The following is a 23,133-nucleotide window of genomic DNA, read 5'->3' as shown; positions in this document are numbered from 1 at the left end:
GCAATAAGTAGTGTAAGTTCATGAACCTCTTTTTGACCCCTGTACACGAGTCTGGCTATTTTGACACTAGCCCCTAAATATATATATTCCTTACTGTCATTTCTTTTTAACAATATTAGCTTATTTCCAAGAATAAGCGCTTTCACTCAGTTAATACTCGGCAGAAATCAAACCTGCGTTTGTATCAAACTTCATTAACTCTTGTGCAGAAAGGTGTGCGTATACTGCTGCATCTATTTTCAGTAAGGTACTGCTCGAATTCAAAAAGCTTAGCAGTAATCCACGCACTTTCAAATTAAAACCGAAGAGTTTCCTCATGGGCCACTCCTATTCTGTCGAGGAGTTCCTTGAAAAATTAAGCCGATTCTTGATGTATTGTTGGATTGACTTCTTTTGGGTTCATAAACATTTTACTTTTATCTGTTATTTCTTTCATGTTATAATTTCATGTACTGACATGTTCCATGACCTTTAGATTTGCTCCTCAATTTGGTCCTACGGAACTTTATTTGTAAATAAATAAATAAATCTCCTCAGAGGGTGCCTGACACTTTACGTCTCCCTCAGACACCTTTGCTTCAGTGTTTTGGTACATTTGTCTACCCCAACACCACTTCAGTCTCACTAGCCACTCTATGTCATAGACCCCTGTCTTCTACTTATCTCTTCATTCCTGATCCTATCTCTAAAACTCACTCAAATCACAGGTCTTCCTACAGCCCACGAGACAGACCTGGAGCCAATTTGCGCTGACTGTTGTGTCACTGTATCAGGGCGTTTGTTGTTGCTGACACGATGCATATGCCAAACTTTAATTTTTAAATTTACAGAGATAGTCAGTTTACAGAGCATGTAACCAACTTTTCCAAATGCCATTCAGGTGAGGCCAAATCACAGGTGATCTCTGCTGTTTGGTTACCTTGCACAAGTTGGATTTTACATCCCAGAAGTATGTATTGATTTACTATGTCCAGAGCATGGTTTTTGAAGGAGACACTGACAGTGACAGGACTAATGACTCTGACCTTTTCAAGGCGATTTTTGAGGCCTGCAGATTCATAAGCACGTTTGAGATTTTGGATGATTGTTGTCAGTTTATTTGTATAGTTGCTGAAGAGGATTATATCATCTGCAAAGTGAAGATGGTTGAGACACTTTCCATTTTTGCCGATACCTTTCTGTTCCCAGAGACGGACAGACACTTTTACATTTCTCTAGTCAAGGTAAAAATATAGAAGAGATTGTGTCCCCTTGTCTGAAGCCTATCCAAACGGATACCTTTCCAGTGACACAGTCTTCCTTTATTTTCACATGTAGAGTGCATTCTCGTACATGTAGCGTATTAAGCTGGTATATCTGTAGTCAATAAGGACTCTGTTCATTGATCTCAAATAGTGCCTAGGTCTATAGATGCTATCTGAAATGGAATGTTATACTCCATACATTTCTCTATCAGTGTGCATACTGCTTGAATGTAGTAACTGCAATGAAACCTTTTTCAAATCCCACCTGTTTCACTGCTTCCATAATTCCACAATTAACTGATTATGTTTAACAATTCAACAGTGATCAGCCTTCAAAGACTACTACTTAAGTTGTGTGACGACATTGTAAAAGCAACCTACAGTAAAATCCAATTATAAGGTAGGGCAACAAAAAATGTAATAAGTGGACTTTCACTGAACTTTCATGTTATCAAAATGATACAGCAGATCTACTGCCAGTGATACTGTGAATAAAAAATCAGTGGTAATGGAGAAAAAAAAGCTCCTCTCCTGTGAGGGTACAAAATTTGGCTGAATTAAATTTGGGGATTTTCCAAGAAGCATCACAGACATGAAATTTTATATACCTTAGTGTTTATAAATGAGCATGTGTGTCTAAAACTAATTTTATTATAATTTGTATGATGGTTAAAATACTACAGAAAGAAGTCATTTATACATATACAATGGCTTGTATTGATTCAATGTTTGTTTTGTATTTTATTAGTTGCTTGAGGTACTCCTTGGGCAGCATGCAGCAAATGGAGTTCATAAGCACACATTCCTGTTGCACAGAGCTACCAATGGCATAGAGTGCAAAAGGAAGTAAGATAACGAGATCAATAGAGACTGAGCAGAAGATCGGATTAGGGAATGATGGGGAAGGAAATCGCATGTCACAGCATTTGCCACGAACAATGTATGAAAATCTAAATCTGGATGGCGGATGGAGATTTGAAATGTCATCATCCTGAAAGCAAGTCCAGTGTACTAACCACTGCACCATTTTGTTTGGTAGAGCTGAGGAGGACCACTGAGTATTGCTTTACAAGATACACCAATGAAGATGACATTCATCAACGATGTCAACAAGAAAAAAATTTAAAACTCTTGTAGAGTCTTTAATTGCATAAAAGCATTTGATCACACCCTGTACCTGTAATCACGCATATAAGAAACGTTATACGTTATTCACTCACAATTGCCAAAAATTAACTGAAACATAATAATATTAGAAGATCGATAATTACGATTATGATTTGAAAAAGAACCTATACCGAGAAGATGTTTCAGAACTGCCGTCCTCTCAAAAGGACATAAAAGTATAAATTTTCTTAGTCAAACAATGGAAAATCCAGGATGAAATGGAACAATATCAGAGGAGGAAAGTTACAACTCACCATATAATGGAGATGCCTAGTCATGATAGGCATAACAAAAAAGATTCACACAATTATAGCTTTCGGCCGTTAAGCCCCCTCCCCCCCAACACACACACACACACACACACACACACACACACAAAGTCTGCAGTCTCGGATAACTGAAACCATACTGCGAGCAGCAGCACCAGTGTATGATGATAGTGGTGACTGGGTGGGGGTAATGAGGAGGCTGCAGCGGAGAGGGGGAAGGATAGTATGGTAGGGATGGTGGAAAGTTCAGTGCTGCATTTTAGACAGAGGGCAGGAGAGGAGGAGGAGGAGGAGGGGGGAGGAGGTAAGTAGTGGAAAGGAGAGAAATTAAAAGACAGGGTGTGGTAGTGAAATGACGGCTGTGTAGTGCTGGAATGGGAACAGGGAGGGGGGCTGGATGGGTGGGGCAGTGACAAACGAATGTTGAGACCAGGAGGGTTACGGGAACATAGGATGTATTTGCAGGGAAAGTTTCCACCTGTGAAGTTCAGAAAAGATGGTGTTGCTGGAAGCATCCATATGGCACAGGCTGTGAAGCAGTCATTGAGAAGAGGGATATCATTTTTGGCAGCGTTTCAGCAACAGGGTGGGCCACTTGTTTTTTGGCCACATTTTGTCTGTGGCTGTTCATGCGGACAGACAGCTTGTTGGTTGTCATGCCTACATTGAATGCAGCACAGTGGTGGCAGCGTAGCTTGTAAATGACATGACTGGTTTCACAGGTATCCCTGCCTTTGATGGGATAGGTGATGTTAGTGATCAGATTCGTGTAGGTGGTGGTAGGAGGATGTATGGGACAGGTCTTGCATCTAGGTCTATTCCAGGGGTATGAGCCATGAGGTAAGGGATTGGGAGCACAGGTTGTGTAAAGATAGACGAGTATATTGTGTAGGTTAGGTGGACGGCGGAATACCACGGTAGGATGGGGTGGCAAGAATAGTGGGCAAGGCATTTCTCATTACAGGGCACGACGAGAGGTAATCAAAACCCTGGCAGAGAATGTAATTCAGTTGCTCCAGTCCCGGATGGTACTGAGTGACGAGGGGAATGCTCCTCTGTGAATCGGATGATTTCATTTCATCTCATTTTTTCCCCTTGTACATCCGTTTCGTCCTTCTGTGATTTGTCACACATATTTGGGAGTATTTTTCTGACGTAATTCTAATTTTTTTACGCAATTTTTCACATTTTTTTGCACCACCATGGATTGTGGCTCCTTCAATCTGTGTAAATACAGAAAAGTTTCCTTATCCCTAGCCAGATCCCAGTCCCACATACTGTTCCTGCGTTTTTGCCTGGCTCATGAAATCCCCCCCAACGGCCTTACCATCAAATTACCTATCTCTGGTTGCCACCCCTCCTTCCACAATGACCTCCACCTGTTCAGATTCCGCCAGTCCTTAGCCCTCACCAACATACTCCTGCAAAACCATATCAACTGCGCCCAATCCTCCTTGCAGTACCTTCTCTCCATCCACAAAAATCTCCTGCTATGTAATGTCAAATCCCATAACACACATTGAAACTCTTGCCCTGCAGGAACTTGAGCAACATGCACACCACCACCTCAAAAAGCTCTCCATCCTGCTCACTTCCTTTTCCTGCCTTTGAGTGCCAGTATCCACCACCTCTACAACAAACTCCAAATCTCCCCCACATCCCCTCATAGCTGACAAACCCTGTCTCGCAGACCTACTACACTTACCCCACCCTTCAAAACTCCCACCACCACACAGAACCCAGAACCTAAACAGAACCGCAACACAGTCATGAACCTTTCCGCCAGAAGACTTAGTCCCACAGAAATATCAGTCCTTTCGAAAGGCCTCATCTTTTGCCCCAATCCCAAATTCAATCAAGCAGGACTTGTTAAAGACCTCCTCTCCTTCTCCTGATCCTACAGGGGAAATACTTTTTCGCACCACTAACCCGACTAGCCAGACTCAACCAAAGACCAATACTGAACATTGCCTCACTCAGTTCACTCCTCTATCCAACTGTGATCCACCACCACTGCCTCCAAACCATCCCCTGTTAACAGAATGAGATTTTCACTCTGCAACGGAGTGTGCGCTGATACGAAACTTCCTGGCAGATTAAAACTGTATGCCGGACCGAGACTCTGCAAGGTTCGCAGGAGAGCTTCTGTTAAGTTTGGAAGGTAGGAGATGCCTTCCAGAGATTTTTTACCTCGAACCTTGCCTCACTAACATTCCCCAAATCCCTCAACATGCAATCTAACCTTACATCCGCAGAAAGAACCGCAGCCCACCATCTAAAAACTGATTCCGACCTTATAATCCTACCTGCAAGGATTGTGTGGCAGAAGGACTCCATCAGCTGTCAGATACTTCCACCTACAAACCTTGCCACAGTGACCCCATTCCAGTAGTCCAGCAGGATCTTGAGTCGCTACTCAACTCCTTAGGCCCATCCCAGAACCTCTCCCCAGAGTCCATCTCTCTACTTACCCCCACCACTCCCCACACCCCAACCACCCAGGACATTCCATTGTGGCCAATTACTGTGCCCCCACAGAGAATCTCTGCTCTCATAGACCAACATCTTCAACCCATTACCCAGAACCTATCCTCCTATATAAAAGATGCCAACCATTTCCTCGACTGATTCCCCACAGTTCCTGTCCCTTTATCACACTGTACCCTGCTCATCACTGTTGATGCCACCTCCCTGTACGCTAACATTCCTAATACCCATGACCTTACTGCTACTGAACACTACCTTTCCAGACACCCTATGCATTCCAAACCAACAACCTCCTTCCTAATCACAATGACCAACTATAACCTCACCCACAATTACTTCTCCTTTGAAGGAATTACCTGCAAACAAATCCGGGGTACGGCTATGGGCACCCGCATGGCACCGCCCTATGCCAACCTATTCATGGGCCATCTAGAAGAATCTTTCCTAAAAATCCAGAATCCTAAACCCCTCACCTGGTCCAGATTCACTGATGACATCTTTGCTATCTGGATTGAAGGTGAGGACACCCTACCCACATTCCTCCAGAACTTCAGCAACTTCTCCCCCACTTGCTTCACCTGGTCCTACTCAACCCAACAAGCCACCTTCCTAGATGTTGACCTCCATCTCAGAGATGGCTACATTAATACCTCCGTCCTTATCAAACTTACTAACCACCAGCAATAGCTCCACTTTGACAGCTGCTACCCATTCCATACCAAGAAGCCCCTTCCGTACAGCCTAGCCACCCGTGGTCGTCGCATCTGCAGTGGCAAGCAGTCCCTATCTAAATATACTGAGGATCTCACTGAAGCCTTCACTGACCGTAATTACCCTCCCATGTCTTATCTTTCCAGTCTCCCACCACTCCCAAAGTCCGGCCACAAAGGAGCATTCCCCTCATAACTCAGTACCATCTGGGCTACTTGTGAAACCAGTCATGTGATTTACAAGCTAAGCTGCAACCTATGTAGGCATGACAACCAAAAAGCTGTCTGTCCGCATGAACGGCCACAGACAAACTGTGGCCAAAAAACAAGTGGCCCACCCTGTTGCTGAAACGCTGCCAAACATGATATCCCTCATCTCAATGACTGCTTCTCAGCCAGTGCCATATGGATCCTTCCTATCAATACCAGCTTTTCTGAATTGTGTAGGTGGGAACTTTCCCTGCAATACATCCTACATTCCCGCAACCCTCCTGGTCTCAACCTTCGTTAGTCACTGTCCTCACCCATCCAGCCCCCGCCCTGTTCCCACTCCAGCACTACACAGCCGTCATTTCACCGCCACACCCTGTCTTAATTTCTCTCCTTTCCACTAATTCCCCCCCCCCCTCTCCTCTCCTGCCCTCTGTCTACACTGCAGCACTGTACTTTCCACCACCCCTACCACACTATCCCTCCCCCACTCCGCCGCAGCATCCTCCTTCCCCCACCCAGTCGCCACTATCATCATACACTGGTGCTGCTGCTCGCAGTGCGGTTTCAGTTATCTGAGACTGCAGATGTGTGTGCAAGTTGTGTGTGTGTGTGTGTGTGTGTGTGTGTGTGTGTGTGTGTGTGTGTGTGTGTGTGTGTTTGTCTATTGCTGACAAAGGCCTTAATGGCTGAAAGCTATAATTGTGTGAATCTTTTTGTTGTGCCTATCGTGACTCAGCATCTCCGCTATATGAGAGTAGCAACTTTCTTTCTCTAATTTTCTCAGTCAAAATTTTAATAAACCAGTGTCACATTGTACATCACCACTTTGCAAAATGGTTCACTAAACCATTTATTTATTTATTTATTTTTGCATGTGCACTTACCTCAAGCAACCAAGGTTTCAGAGCTTCATCCAACAAGACATCAATTCCAAAAAGTTCATATGAGCAGTAACGGGAAACAAGATTTGCACGTGTTAGTTGACTTATGGAAGATTCCCCACTGATGATTGTCTTGATAACAAGATCCACAAGACTGTCCCACAATGCCTTAACATCAACACCATCCTTCTCCAGGTAACTCCACAGTGTTTTGACTGTCCTATAAATTTAAAACAATAGCTGAAACATTAATCAATGGCACGCAAAGGAAGAGTATACAATTATTTATATACAGATTTGGCACTGAAATGGATCAGCAGTTTTTTGTTGTATTTCAACATTATTTGTCATTACAAGTTGACTGATGTGCATCCCAAAGAATGAAGTGGAAACACGGAACTTCTTCACCTGTTTAGTTTCATTTAGATTTGACCAAACTAACAAGAAAGCACAATAATCACCTTCAGGTCACTTGATGAACCAAGTGTTAAGGAACGTGGCTCCATATGTAAACACACAATTTAATGTAAATACAAGTCATTTTTGTACACAACTGAGAATTGGTAGAGATAGTATAAGACACTATTCTTAATCTAGAAAAATCCATTTCAGTCAATCGAAAACTCTAAGTTAACAAAATATGACCCACATTCACTTATGGTTTTTAGAATTTTTATAAGGAGGCAAGTTGAACATTTTATTCCTCTACCATCCATGTATCCTCATTCGGTCAATTGTAAAACACAGTCTACAATAAATCCAAAAAACTTTGCAGATATGTAAATGTAATGCTTTGGCAGCATGGTTTTGAGTGGCAAATATTAAGCAAAAATATCTGTTGCAAACACACTAGCCATAGAGGAGATAGAGTAAGGAAGGTCGCACAGACAAGGAAAGTGTACACCCAGTGGGTCATCAATTTCTCTTATCTTTTGCACAACTGCAGTTTATACTTACAGGTATCAATGCTGGGTTAGTACAATGGGCTTCTTACTGTTTTCAAGAAATGAAAGTTGTAAGTTTTATAAGCCTAGTGGATACCATAAGAGCGCCAGCTATTGAGCAGCTGCATTAGAGAACTGGCTAAAACGGCAGGCTGGGTATATGTCCATACTGGATTCAAGTCTCAATTTCTTTTCTAATCTTCCAACAAACACTTCTATTGCTCCAACAAATCATGATTCTTCAGAAAGGAGCAATAATAATGAAGATAATCATAGTGGTATATTTGTGGTGAGGCTTAATAAGGAATGCTGATGAAATGAACATTTATTTATATCAATACATTCATACAAATATTATAAAGTAATTTCAGTGAAGTCATTTTACTTCATCTTTGTCATTGGTAGGTGAACACATGTTTAGGTTCTATTCATAATAAAATATGGAAACCACAGAAAACTTCCACCAAGCATATTTTACAAACAACACTTCCTGCCATGTACATTTAATTTTTTAGTAATGATATGGTGAAATACACCTTATCACCTTTTTAATAGGAACCTTATTTACTTTTTAATAAGAACCTTATTTACTTTTTAATAAGAACCTTATTTACTTTTTAATAAGAACCTTATTTACTTTTTAATAAGAACCTTATTTACTTTTTAATAAGAACCTTATTTACTTTTTAATAAGAACCTTATTTACTTTTTAATAAGAACCTTATCTACTTTTAAATAAGAATAATCAACCAGAAATTGTTTTTGACATACGCCATGCATATTTCAACATAGCCATGAATGCTTGAGAAGTGTATCAACTGATGCAATATCAGAGTGTGAGGAATAATTCACTCTTAAAGAGTGGTTTTTTCTAACCAAGTAACAATGTAGAAGCATTTCATCCATGTTTCTTGTTATTCTTTGCCACGAAAGAACCATCGCCACAACCAATGAAGAAACACTATTTGTTATAGCAATACAAGTGTTTGCTGGAAGCTAGGGGGGTGGGGGGATCCGGGGGAGGGGGAGGTGGTGGTGACGGTAGACTGACAACAGTGACCAAATATGGCTGTAGTATAATCAGACTTTTATCTGGCACCTTTTCCAGTTATGATAACACTGCTCTGGCTGACAGCTGGTGCTCTCAGTTTTGTAAAATTTTGAACCTCAATTAGATGAAAATGCTTGAAGCTCATCACACTAGAGCACCTTGTTACATTTAGTCTGTACTAAAATCGACTGAAAAATAAGGCAAATTGATGAGCAATTGCAATTTTGCTTTTATTGTGATAGATGTGCCATACCATTTTCGAGAAAGAGGTGATGCTGTAAGCAGTCTCACAAACCATATTCTGTCACTTCAAAGGAGCATTTACTCTGACAGGCTAATGACGACAAATTTAGTTGTAGTCAATGTTCAATGTATCTTTGGCACCAATGATATTAGATAAGGAATGCTGGCTCACATTAAAAAAGATGAAGTACAAAACTGACTGAAGGGGTTGGTGTAAGTAAGAGCTAACACTGAATTCAATAAGTGGTGGGATGATCACATTATCTGATATGTTTTCAAATGGTCTATATGCTGACGAGAAAAATCTCCGGAGGTACTGTTATAAAACATTGCTGGGTATGTAAATTATCTGTCTTATGGTATTTACCTCTCTGAATTAAACTGAATATACAATATGCAGTAACTCAAACTATGCTTTTTTGAGTTAGCACTATCCTAAACTGGCCCCTTCAACTGTTCACACTTTTTTGAACGAACCATACCTATAATTTCTAGAAATGGTTAGGGGGAGACCACTTGAAGTTTATAGGAGGACAAGTATACACAAGGATTCAATCTATACTTGTTCTGAATGAGAGTCCAAAGTCTTGACCACTGTGTCATGTCTGTCAGTGATGAAAGAACGAAATGGGTGGATGCACTAACCTATGATTAAAGGAGACATTTCAATCTATTCTTCGTAATCTTTACCAGAGTATTTTCCCATAACTGTACTTTATGTTAATTATGAGTCTTTAGATTACACACTCAGAAAATTAGATGGTTCAAGAAAAACAAATAAAAGTGCAAAACGTTGCATGCTGACAATAAAATGGGGCAAACCCTGATAATACTGTACAATGATAAACAGTACTGATACGCAACCGCTGGAAAGAATAAAAACCTACTACTTGCGACAAGATCAATTTTTGGCATTTGTGCCTTTTTAAGCAGAAATTAAAACTGCTCAAGGATGAAAATAATGTCTGGGCTGGCTTCTACACTCACTTTACAGCCACTATTTTACGTACGTTACACAAACATATTTATGACTGACACACAATTCTTGAAACAACGTTTAAATACTTCGCATACCTCCTACAAACTTAGCTAGAACTGACAGATCTGTAAACAAAATACACAGCTCATAAGGGTGCAAATAATTTCTTGTGTGTACTCTACATACACTGACAATCTGAAATCACAGCAAGAATAGTTGGAGGAGACATAAAACATTTCCAAATAAAACAACACGATTGTGAAATAGCAAAATTCTGAAATTGTGGAGTTTAAGTGTCATATAACACATTACCATTTGTGTCCCTGACATGCTGATGCATCTTCATTCTGTGTGTACTGGCTGCTCATTTTATTGATGCTGTAGTTTGTGAGATGCATGTATCTGTCACTTAGACATGCCATGTCACCAGAGTATTTAACTACAGGAAGAGAAAAAAATCCAATACTTAACACAATTAGGGATATAAAAATAATAAATTCTTGAAAATATATGATTTATCTGCATTTAATACATACCTGATGCAAATCTTACCAGGCCATCATCATAAATATAAATCCGCAGAGGATTGATACTTGTAACAAGAACATACAAGCGTAAATCAAACTTACTGCCATTTATCAAATATGGCTGTGAAATGTACTTCTGAACAACCAATGGTCTTCTCTTTGGTATCTGCGCCCATCGATGTATTACTTTAATGCCCGTTCCTCTTGCTGATGCAGGCTAGTAAGTAAGATAATGCATTAGACACTATTCAAAAGTGGAAACGGATTGGATTGTTAACACTTATGTCTTACAGATCACCTAAATTGTATTATTCTAATGTAATCACTGCTTTTAAAAAAAAACGGGTGATGGAAAAATATACTTTTTGGTCAAAAACGAAAATGTATTTTATGTTTCATAATATGGATACAGAAAATCTACTCGCAATGCAACAACAAGCCCCTTGTGTGGTTTCAATTCATTGTCAATAGCATACCATATAGCCATATGGTGAGATGGTAAGTTTTGAAACTCTGCAACTCACTTTTACTGTCAAGTGTCACTAGATCATTTTCCATGTCTCTTGCCACCTGCTGTTCACACACTCACTCTCTCGTTTTTGTTCAGTACCTCTATTCTGATTTCAGCTTGTAGGTGACTTTTGCTGTATAACTAGGAGTATTTCGTAGCCTCTCTTCTACCAGGTTGATATGTCCCTGGTTCCAAAAGTAATTTTGCCTTTGTCTCTGCTGCCATTTGACAAATCAAGTAATTTCAACACTTTACCCTTCAAAAATTATGTAGAAAGAAAGGAAGAGAACAAATACACTGCTAAAAAACAACAGCAACAACAACAACAACAACAACAACCAGAATGGGACTAAAGAAAAAACAAATGGGTATCATACTTCTGAATGAATATGTAATTAAGGGTAATTAAGGACATAACTAAATTTATGATTAGTGTAACAATCAGCATGAAATCTTCTGTTATCCTCTGGCAGTATGTTTCCCTAGTGCACGCTCATTACATGAAAACTAACAATAAAAATATGATGCCACTTCACACTAACATAAGTCAGTCAACCCATTACGGATACATCACTAACTCAGTATATACATTATTTTTTATAGTCATCACAATTGTACACTTTGTTAATCTTACACTGGTTTACACCTAACTGTCAATAACTTCCGTTAAGAACACAAAGCAAGTGTATGTCTAGGTTGTTTTCTGAAGGGAGAGGAAACAAGTTTTATTTACATCATATACAAAAATAATGAATTGTAAAGTATGATGTTCATCAATGGAAAATTCGATATATATATTAGCTTGGTTTCAATATATTCACACCTTTTCTTTTTCATGCACAGTTTACCGAGACCATGACAATGCAGCATCTTACTTTGGCCAGTTTTGCAGTGCTGTCACCACTATTGTTTTAGCCAATAGCCAGGTACTGCAAGAAGATGGGAACTCCATTGTCAAGATCTTTGTCGCATTTCATTACAATAATTATAATCAAGAGCTTTGTATTTGAGGGTACAATTAATGTACTGAAAAGGTTTTGTACCCTCAAGATCTGGTTGATGAAGCATATATTCAATATTTGTTGTATTGTACAGACAGAGAGCAAGCAATTTATGTCTTGTGCATTCAGTAAACTTAACAAACAAAAAGATTTAATGGAAATGAAATAAAATAAAATCCAGTGGTTTTATATAAAATGAATTTATTAATTTACAATACTGCACTTGAAATTTTTGATAATTCCTCAGAAAAGAAAGAAATAAAAATATAATTATAGGAAACACAGTAAACCTTTAATATATCAAAGAATGGAAGTAATGTCTGTCTTGATATAATATTCTTTTTCATAAAATTTGTAAGTGTACAAGATTTTCCAGATTTTTGTAGCCAAAATTTGTGGGACATAAATCATTTTATTGTTTGAGGGTGAAATCTCATATTAATTTTGATTATAAACAACCTTCATAAGCAGAAGATCAGTTCATTCGTTTATCCAGAAAATCACTCATAACTTAAAAGTTTAATTATTATATCAGAGGATTAGGTAAGGAGCAAGTCTTGTTTCATATGTTGTAATATTTATCTGAGGTATTCAGGATGGGCTCCATGCCATCCCAAGAGCATTAAAGCTGTATTTGACATCACATGCAAAGTAATCCGGAGGTGGCAAACCACTGGCAAATCTTTAGTTGTCGGTATACCTTTACCCAATGGTAATGCATATGCAGATGAACTGTTACTCTTTTTCTTTTTTTTTTTTTTTTTTTTTGGAAGTTTAAGCTTTGTTCAAAACGAGTTGCACATAGATGTTTAACCACTGATTACATTTAAAGACAAAACAAAAGCTTTCCAATAAATCAGAGTTAATGAGGCCTGGTTTTGATAGAAGTTGAGCTCTTCTACATACATTATATGAATTATCAATTAGTCAGGGGTTTGCAGACTTTTTGGAGATGAAGACCAGCATTGTGGTAACTTTTGAATTAACTGAACCCTTGCAAAGTACAAACAATTAATAAGGAATGGTCTCTCTTTGCGACAATGAGTTGTCTTAAGAACCTGCAGATATGAGAAAAACTGTTAAAAAAACTACTGCCACAAAAATTATTGTGCTGTGAAGTTTCCTCACATTCTTAGAAGGAAGATGAACTAACAAAACCAAACCACGGGGAACACCGCATCATCAACAAAATTAGCCTGGCCAAAAAGGGAAAAGATGATCTAGTGTACAACCTCTCATCACTAGAGTTGGCAAATATCCTAAATTAAATTACAAACCTCTATTGCAATGTCTCATTTGGTGACAGTACGCGACACAACAAATGATAATCTCTGAATGAGATTTGTGAGCTATCCCATTGCACACACCACCACGCCTCTCCCATAGCTGATAGACATGCGACCAGACTAGCCACAGTGTAACCATGCAGCTGACTGAAGACTCCTTCCCGCATCAACACACGGCAGAGATTGTACTGCGTGACCCACACCGTGCATGCCCCACCTGCCTTCTTCTCTGCAACACTACCTGCCAGCACCCTCTTGCGTACTATGAAACACTGCCTGCATGGTGCTACGTCTCTGCCATATGTGACCACCTCTACAGTAGTCACATCCGACGGGCTGTCTAACCAGCAGACCCCCGTTACCCCTCCTGCACCGGCACTTATGAGCGCTTCAGAAGTATCTGAACTCCACTTGCAAATGTCAGCACTACAGAACCGCTTGACTCAGCTGACCAATGGGGCAGCGCACCCAGCAAAGCCGATTCAGGATACCCTTGCCCCAGTTGCGCTACCCCTCATTTGCCCCCACTTCAACCCACAATGTGGTTTGCTTCCATTGAGGCAGGTTTTGCAAGCTGCTCTACCACAAGCGACGGAATGAAATTCGGGATGGTTGTCAGTCACCTCAACCTGACCACTGCTGCCCAAGTCTGGGATGTTCTTACACACCCACCCCCCTCCAGGAGCTAGAGTCAACTAAAAGATTGCATCTTTTCCAGCTTTGTGGCCTTGGAACTGCAACGGCATATAACTTATCGTCATCCCAACAGCGTGGCAACATGTGCCTGCTGGATTACGTGCGAGCACTTGCGAAACTGCACACCCTCCCTGAAAGCCTGCTTCTAAACTGCTGCCTTGCCCACCTTCCCACCCCCATTCAGGCTGTCCTGGCCTCACATGCCCATTTATTGTTACATGATGCAACGGTCTTGGCCGATAAACTGTTAGAAATCCTGAACTCCATCTCTGCTGTGGCTGCAGTGCTTAATGCTGTCTACCACTCTGCAGCTCCAGCTGGCTATTCATCCATCCCGAGCCACGACGTGCGTAACTGCACTTTAACTACCTGTCTCTAACAATCCTACACCCAGCATGCAGGCCCCCCGATCTCTACCAGATTCTGGCACACCTAAGTTTCGATACGGCATCACTTACTGCCTGTGTCGGCCATCTACACCTCATGCAAAGTCGTGGGATCTAATCCTGGTCGGACAACAGAAATTTTCAGTCTGCCTTTTTGAAAGCAAAACACAGCTATTGAGCCACACACAATAACAACAACGACGATTATTAATATTATAGCGACTGAAAAATTAAAAATTCTTTTTTTAAAAAAGTGCTGTCTTCTTGATGTTGGGTGTATTTTTTAAATCACAAAGTGAATTAGTGATTTTACTTATAACTTAAAAGTGAAAAACTGTTACTTCATGCCAGATACGCAAAGTTTCCAGCACATGACATCATATTTATATAATGTAACAAGATTGAAATTAGTTTCTGGTCACCATTTTTGGTGTAACTGAGGTTAACTCCTATTTAAGGAAAACACCCTCATAAGAATAAAAATATCACAAGTGTCCCAGGCATTCATTAAATAAATGATTTACTGTACTTGCCTTTTTACTCCCCAACATCTGTATTTTGAATCAAAATAGTTACACATCTAACTTCTCTATAGATAATTCAAATAAGATGAAGTCTACTACATATATTATATAGTGTATTGGTCAAATTTTTAGAGGGGGCCAATCCAAATGAAGTGTTCCAATAAAAATTAAGTAGGTTGCTTGACCATTTTTAAATATTTTAATTTTTTTTATATGTGATTACCCTATAATTGAGAAGTTAAAAACAGTTTCTTAAAAAATTTACCTTTCTCCTTTACTGAAAGGTGGCCATTTTCGTTTGTAAGCACGGGACAATGTTTCAGTTTACAGACGTTAGCAAAAATATGAATATCTCTGCACTGGGTTAAGTTACAACATTGCAATTGACATGATTGTTTTTAGAAAAGTGTCCTCTACAACATTGTCTATCACACAAAATACCCTAAATTAAAAAATAACCAGTCAAAATGACCTCCAAAGTTTGGTATCCAAAATTTCAAAAATCTACTTTTTAGTCCCAAAAATAACAAATGAGGAGTGATTTATGAGTGTATTTTTTCCTACAGTTAGATATCATACACTACTAGCCTCATATAGATCAAGAACACTTACAAATGTTTCCTTCATTTTTTATGAATTTTTGAATTTTGAAAATTTTCATTTTTTGTTACATTTGGGGTTAGTAATATCAGGAGGGACTGAATATAAAAATATGATTTTTGCACAGTTTATACACCTATATGATAGCAATGTAATGTAAAAATTTCAACATTGATTTCTGACTGAACAAAGACATGAATTTTTGAAAATGAGGGAACAATTCACATTACTCTACAACTCATCTTATGGCTGTTGCCTATTTAAATGGTTTATTGTTTCATTGTCATAAAATTTAATTGTGACATATATTTAGTTAACACTATTACTCAATATTCAATTAGTTTATTTATTACTAATAATGCAATATTAAACAATAGGAGCTTTCACTTTTGTTCTATGGTAATAAAAATGCCCACACAAGGAAGTAAGAAGAAAGCTGACAGTAAAAAACTCCATGCTCTTTTCGGACCCCTAGCCACGCACACGCACGCAAGTGCATGTGCGCACACGGATGTGTGTGCGCGCACACAAGGAAGAAATAAGAAAGCTGACAATGAACAACACCATTCTCTTTTCAAACCCCTAGCTGTCCACATTCAGACGAGGTGACAGCGGAGTGCAGCTGGAGCTAGTTGTGGTTGCCGACATCACTGTCTACAGGTGAAAATCTGCTTTTGAATTTATGTTCTTTACAGATCATGCTTTTCTTAGTAACTTGACAGCCATCAGGCTAGGACAAAAAAATGGGATTTGGATGTGTGTCTGTATGTGAACTCTGGGCAAAGATAAAATTTATTATATTTTTCCTGAAGGAACGTTAATTTAAATCAGCATGGCAATAAGTCAATGAAAGAATATGCCGTCTTTTAGAGTTGCAGAGGTGTGAGCTCTTTCCAATAAGCTTTGAGCTGATAATGAGTCTCCACTAAAATATCAAACGTAAAAAGACAAATCAGTACATTTCAATACCTTTACACTTAGGGAATGTCTCTTTGGATGTGTCAAACAAATGAGTGGTTGCATAATACACCAACTTCTATTTTACTTGTCCTACATTTGTACAAACTTCTTTGGGTACTTTCAAGGACTACAGGAAGTGACCACTGATGGTGCTTGGTAAGCCAAGAATAGTAAGCTGATAATGGTATCAACCTGCAACAGATGCAATGTTGCATCTCTTACAGCCATTCAATTAAGCATCACGAGCCTTAATGGTACCCAAGGATTAGAAATCGGGCACCATACGAAATAAAATGAGGCCTAAAATAGAAAATAAGATAAAATGAATTTGATAATGGAAACCCGCCAATAAAACATAAATCGTGAAGACAGACTGCAATTTCCTATGGAAAGAAAATAATAAGCACAAAAGGGTGGTGGTTATTGAAAAAGGTGGTGTTTACTGCTGCTCAGCTAACAATTTGAAGTTTTATCAGAGAATGTCTATGTGACAGAAGAGATTGATTTTTCCATGCCCTTATACAGTGCTGCATGAGACATCCTTATTTTGAAAAATGTGATAGTAGTCTAAGACAGATTACATACACATGAGGCATTAACAGATGTACTGGACTGATAATGTGCAATTGTGTTCAGTTTTTCCTGTTAACTCTAATGCTGTCTGCCATATTTCTTCACACTCCTGACAATCTTGCCAGGTCTAAGACCTGCGTAAAATGGTAATGCAAAGCACTTGCTTTCTTCTTAAATTTTTTCCTTGTAAGTGGCCATTAGTGAAAGTTTCATTTGCATCACTAAGTTTTCCTGAGTATCTCTCTCATGAGCAATAGTTACGAAAGCACGCCATTCTTGTTGCAAATTGCCAATTCTCTGTCCACTAATGTTGGTCACAGTATTGAGAAAGTACAAAGTGGTGGCTGCACCTAGAGTTTCAGTAGAGGACTGTCAGATTTTTCTTTCTGCAAAACAGAATGGCATTGTTAGTCTTCTCCTTCACAATGATTAGGAACATCTGACATCCATTTTCTTTCACCTCTTTATACTTAGCTTGATGTTCCTGTGTCACTCTAATGGTGTCCCACGAACTCAATTATATCCCAATGTCTGATAAGACCTATTCAAGACAGTGTATAAAAAATCTATAGGAGGATTTAGGCTTCATGCAGGTAGTTGCAAACACCTAATTGTGTTTTTGTCAAAATGTATCAGAAGCCCAACCACAGAGTTTTCTAGCATGATTTTTTTCTAGTGTGAGGAGATAAGTTTTGTTGACGTTCAACTTTGATGTTGACATTTAGTCAAAGGTAAGACTTATCCTTGCGAGCACTGTCACACGTATCTTTATCAGAAACAGTGGTACTCAAACGGGGTATTCTAAATCATATTATTGTGATGGGACTCGTTGCCCAGGGAACAGTATTATGGAGGTCTTTTTTAAGCCTGATTTACTAAGGAGTCTTCCACATTTGGTGTATGGTTTCCATTTCCATCAACAATGATTTAGCCTAACAATGCAGCATCATCTTTACCTGCTGCTAATACAACTATGCCTTTCTCTCCGTGCAGAGCATGTATTGTCCTAAAAACCGCAGTGGAAATGTAGCTCTCCAGCATTTTGGACATGTTCAGGATTCTGGAAGTTTCCCTTCTTACTTCTCTGGCGGCATCTGAGGGGAGACCAGAATAGATAATAATAATAACTGGTCATTTGTACTCTAATTTCCCTGATTACAAACACAAATAAAATGACAGCGTAATTAGTATTACCACCTCACAAAAATCCTGTGTTCTAACAAATAAGTATTTATATTACTCTGGCAATTGCATTTGTGTGTACAGTGATGAAAGCACATATAATTATGCTTTTAGGGCAAGTCAGTCAACATGTATTAGAAAATGCAGATAACTTTTTACGGAGAACAATTTTGACAAGCTTCCTTTAGTGATAATGACATCAATGTATCTCCCACAAGATATTTCTTGTGATTATGTTAAATGACTAATGATGGTATGGACCCTTCGATATTTGAATGTTCCAGTATTGTTATTCTGTCACCAGGGTTCCACAAGTTTCCCAAAGTGAAATTCCCTGATATTTCCCTGATTTCCAAACAAGTTTTAGCATTTTCCCCTGACAAATTTTTAAATCTCAAGGGCAAGTAAACACACAAGCTGGCAAAAAAAAAAAAAAAAAAAAAAAAAAAAAAAATTGTAAGGACTTCTGTATTTCTAAACATGTGAGCAAAAATCTTGATGTTAGTACTCGCCATCTTTTGTAATGAACTGTTTTTAGATGGAGAAAAAAAGACAAATGCTATATATGTTTCATTAAGATCACTGTGTTATTTTATTTCAATAAAATGAAACACATTTGTGACAAAAATACACATTTTGTTGGAGTCACAAGACAGATTTAAAATACCTTCACTGCTTTCCGAAATAATCTCAGAAAAAAAGTAGACCTCTTGAAAGAAATGAACAAGGTTGTAAAGAGTTGTGTGAACCAACACTATAGGTGATCGCCAATATGTTTGTTATCGTTGGTTAGTACCCACTGTTTATGTCTGTTATTCGACAGTTATTGTGCGATTTTTCATTCAAGAAATACACGAGTACATAGCATACAAATTGCCAGTGATTCCAACAACTTTCTTCTTCTTATTGTCCATACTTTCTAAATATATAAAATACTTTCGAAGTGCCAAAATGGACTAGAATAAATAAAATGTATATAAAACGCTGCACTGTACAACGTACATGCTTGAGAAAGTCGCAATTCCTGAAATCCATCGCCTGTGGCCTGCCGAGGAGCACCACACTCCTGAGTTCACGGATAAACAATGAAAAACCACCGCATTACGCCATACACAGACAGACCCAGCCTGCGGGCAGATCGACGAAACTATATCGACAGGCAGGGCCTGCAAATTAGATCCATTAGAGATAACCACAGAAATGGCCTGCAGTTTTGGCCCATCATGGAAGTCCACTCTTAAGGCCTACTATTCATGTGTCGCAGACACCATGTCGATGAAATGATACCACGGTGATCACCCATGCAACAGATAACTTCTGCAAATACACCAAGAATCAATACTAATGACGATAGGAAGCAACTCACTGTAAAGATGATAGATGAGCTATAGACAGGCACATGGGAAAGACAATCACACTCTCACAACTAAGTCGTTGGCCATAGTCTTTGTCAGAAAACGAGTGTGCACACACGACTGTTTTCTCCGGCACTACGTCAACAAGCTCTGAGAATCAAATCCAAACAAACCACTCCTCACACCCCACTCTGTCTCTCACTGGCAGGTGCTAGGCTAGCAGCAAGTGGTGGTGACAGCACTGACTGCAAGTTCATGGGAGGGATGGGACGGTGAGAAGAAGCAAGAATGAGAGAGTGGGGAAGCAGAGCATATACTAAGCTGCTCCCAGACAGCGATGAAGCATGACATCTCAGTAAACAAACAATTTCATGCTACTGAGACAAAAAACAAGATTTTACTAGTGTGATTTTTTTTTAATCCCCCCCCCCCTTCCCCCATGATTTCCAGAACTTGTGACAACCCTGGTCACTGACTTCCTTAACTAGTCCTCAATGTTATCTACTACTGTTGCCCCAAAACGTGATCTGACATCTTCATATTTCATTCCTTTATTCACACTGCTATTAACTCTTTGGCCTACTACAACCACAAGTGAGACTCTTGAGAAGGATAATGATGTTTGGTTTGGGGGGGGGGCACTCAAGTGCACGGTCATCTGCGCACGTACAAAGTCCCAATCATTACACAGTCCAATCAAGCCACTTTCATGAATGGTGATGATGACAAAATGATAAGGACAACACAAACACCCAGTCCCTAGGCAGAGAAAATCCCCAATCTGGCTAGGAATCGAACCTGGGATCCCAGGACCCAGAGGCAGCAATGTTAGCCAGGAGACCACGAGCTGAGGACCTGTTTTAAGGAAGTTGTATTATTAGCAACAAGCACGTGCCTACCTCATGGTACTTCATTTGGGACAAATTGCTCTTGCAAGTCCATACATTGGACTCATGGGTCAACATTACCCAACGGTCTCCTATTTCAAATACATGTACTCATTTGTTCATATGCAATGCTTACGATTAGCCAAAAGAGTTAAACAACCCATACACCTATCACATCAGTAAAAAGAACATTAATAGTGATGATAGTACTGATAAGTATTTTGTTACTGAGGACACTGATCTGGTAGATCCTGTTGATAATGACAGTGATATTGCATTTACTGCACAAAAATAATCAAGGAGATTAATCACTGTAGATGACACCCATGATGACAACAGTATCAATTATTGGAGCAATGGATTTGGAAGGAAGAAAATAACAAGCCAAAAATCTGGGAATATATGCAGACTCCTTGGATATGAGCACAAATTTTGGAGCAGTTAGGTGGAATAACACTAGCATTAGACCTTTTTTATATAAATTTTGACCAGGTGTTGTAGGATAATATTGTCATAGACGTGAATCAGTATACACAACAAACAATGATTACTGAAATATAAGACAGAAAGCTGATGAGACATGGATTCCTGTCATTTGTAATGAAATTAAAATATACCTTGCCTTAAACACGAATATTCGGGAAACTACGCCAGTGAAACAAGTTAGGCAAATCACAATGTTTTTTTTCATTTTACGACATGTAAAGTCACACCTGTGATAAACTATTTTCACAAAAAATTAAAAAGTATATGTAATGGAAAAGAACATCATAATCAAATTGTTAATGAAATTTAAGAGACACATGGTTAAAACAGTTTAATCCATCAAAGTGGGTGATATTTGGGATAAAATTCTGTAAACTGTTCGAGTAAACATCGAGCTATTGTCGAAATTTTAAAATATATTCAGGAAACAATAAAACAGATCTTGATTACAATGCATCTGAAACCGTTATGATGGAATTATCAAAGCCAAGTCTAAATAAGACACTTTGTACATGGATAATTGGTATTCTCCGTCGAAACTGTTTTTAACTTTAGATGGAAATGGAAAATTTATGTTTTAATAATAATAATAATAATAATAATAATAATAATAATAATAATAATAATAATAATGAAAAATGCTACAATATTTTGTTAACGCAAAACTAAGAAAGGGGGAATGCATAAGGATAAACTCCAATAGCATATTAATGTTGAAGTGAAAGGATAAATGTAACATCCATATTATCTCTACAAAGCAGAAAAGTGTAGAAATAACTGAACAAAACATAAGTCAATGAAACCTTATGTTCAAACCAAAATGTATTGTTGATTACAACAGTGAAATTATTGGTACTGACTGCCAAGATCAGATATTAGTAGGTTTCCCTGTCATGAGGAAATTCTGAAATGGTATTGAAAAATATTTTTTTACATATTTGATATGGCATTTTATAATTCATATATTATCTACACAAAAAACCGAAAGAAACAGAATTACACTGAGTATAAACTTCAAACAGCACACGCATTACAAAATGTGCTGCCGGAAGAGCTTGAAAACAAAGCGAAGCGATGAGGGAATGTAAAAACTGTCTAGTTGTATTATGTATACCTCACTGTTTCCAAAGCTACAACACAAGTGAAGATTACTAATCGCCCGTGAGACATCAAAACTGATGCATTACCTACTTGCAAATAATAAATAATTTTTGTTAACTAAAGGAACCATCACATTTACTTCTCCGACATATGAAATTATTGATTGAGTCCCAATGTTTTTTATTTTTTTAAAATTCCTTACATGGCACCAAAATATACATGCCATACAACATGTACATTTTGTGCAGGTTTGAGTACATGGCAAAACAACGCAATGGTTTATATTAAACGACCTTCTTGATTACTACACCTGAGCAATCAAAAGATTGTAAGTAGGCCTTGGATTGTTTTAAGTTACACAAAGCTTATTAATTTCTGCTCTTTGCTTAAGTGATTTTTTAAAGAAGCATTACACAATCACAGCCATCAATCAACGCAAGTTCTTTAACATTCTATCCTTCCCTTCTACAGAAGACTTCACTTATAATGATAAAAGGCACCATATAACAGTAAATTATACTCAGTTTCCCAATTTTCTGTTTGGTATTCTATGTCCGCAACTAAATGTAATAACAACGAAGTTATACTAACCCTCAAATTTATGACCCTAAATTACTTACCAATTTTTTCACAGTACTTACCCTGATTTCATTCATTTATACCACAGAGGAACTCCACTATCAATAATGGCTTTCTGTATATGGTATCGGGCCTGGTGACCTAGCAGTAAAGCACATGCCTGGAGACCGAAATGTTATGAGATCGAATCCTGGTCAGACCCCAGAATTTTTTTCCTTTCTGTCTTTAATGTAGGTTTCACCTTTCAACAATGTGAAGATTCACCAGGAACAACACTTGAGTCGTATTCCA

At 38.6% G+C, this 23,133-nt stretch overlaps 1 protein-coding gene across 11 annotated transcripts in view; it reads right to left on the bottom strand.

Annotated features, from left to right (window-relative positions):
• LOC126334859 (tubulin monoglutamylase TTLL4-like) overlaps positions 1-23,133 on the bottom strand; it is a 189,593-nt gene that overhangs the window by 93,502 nt on the left and 72,958 nt on the right. For all 11 annotated transcript variants that reach the window (XR_007564781.1, XM_049997533.1, XM_049997529.1 and 8 more), the window contains exons 10-12: positions 10,725-10,932; positions 10,501-10,627; positions 6,975-7,191 (exon numbers count right to left, since the gene is read on the bottom strand). Coding sequence is in view for 10 of the 11 variants with exons in the window: in XM_049997533.1 (XP_049853490.1) it covers positions 6,975-7,191; positions 10,501-10,627; positions 10,725-10,932 (552 nt within the window). In the remaining variant the exon portion in view is untranslated. The remainder of the gene's footprint in view (positions 1-6,974; positions 7,192-10,500; positions 10,628-10,724; positions 10,933-23,133) is intronic.

The sequence above is a fragment of the Schistocerca gregaria genome, chromosome 2, assembly GCF_023897955.1.
Source record: "Schistocerca gregaria isolate iqSchGreg1 chromosome 2, iqSchGreg1.2, whole genome shotgun sequence".
NCBI lineage: Eukaryota > Metazoa > Arthropoda > Insecta > Orthoptera > Acrididae > Schistocerca > Schistocerca gregaria.
The sequence above is the reverse complement of the archived record's forward strand: the minus strand, read 5'-3'. Positions and strand labels throughout refer to the sequence as shown.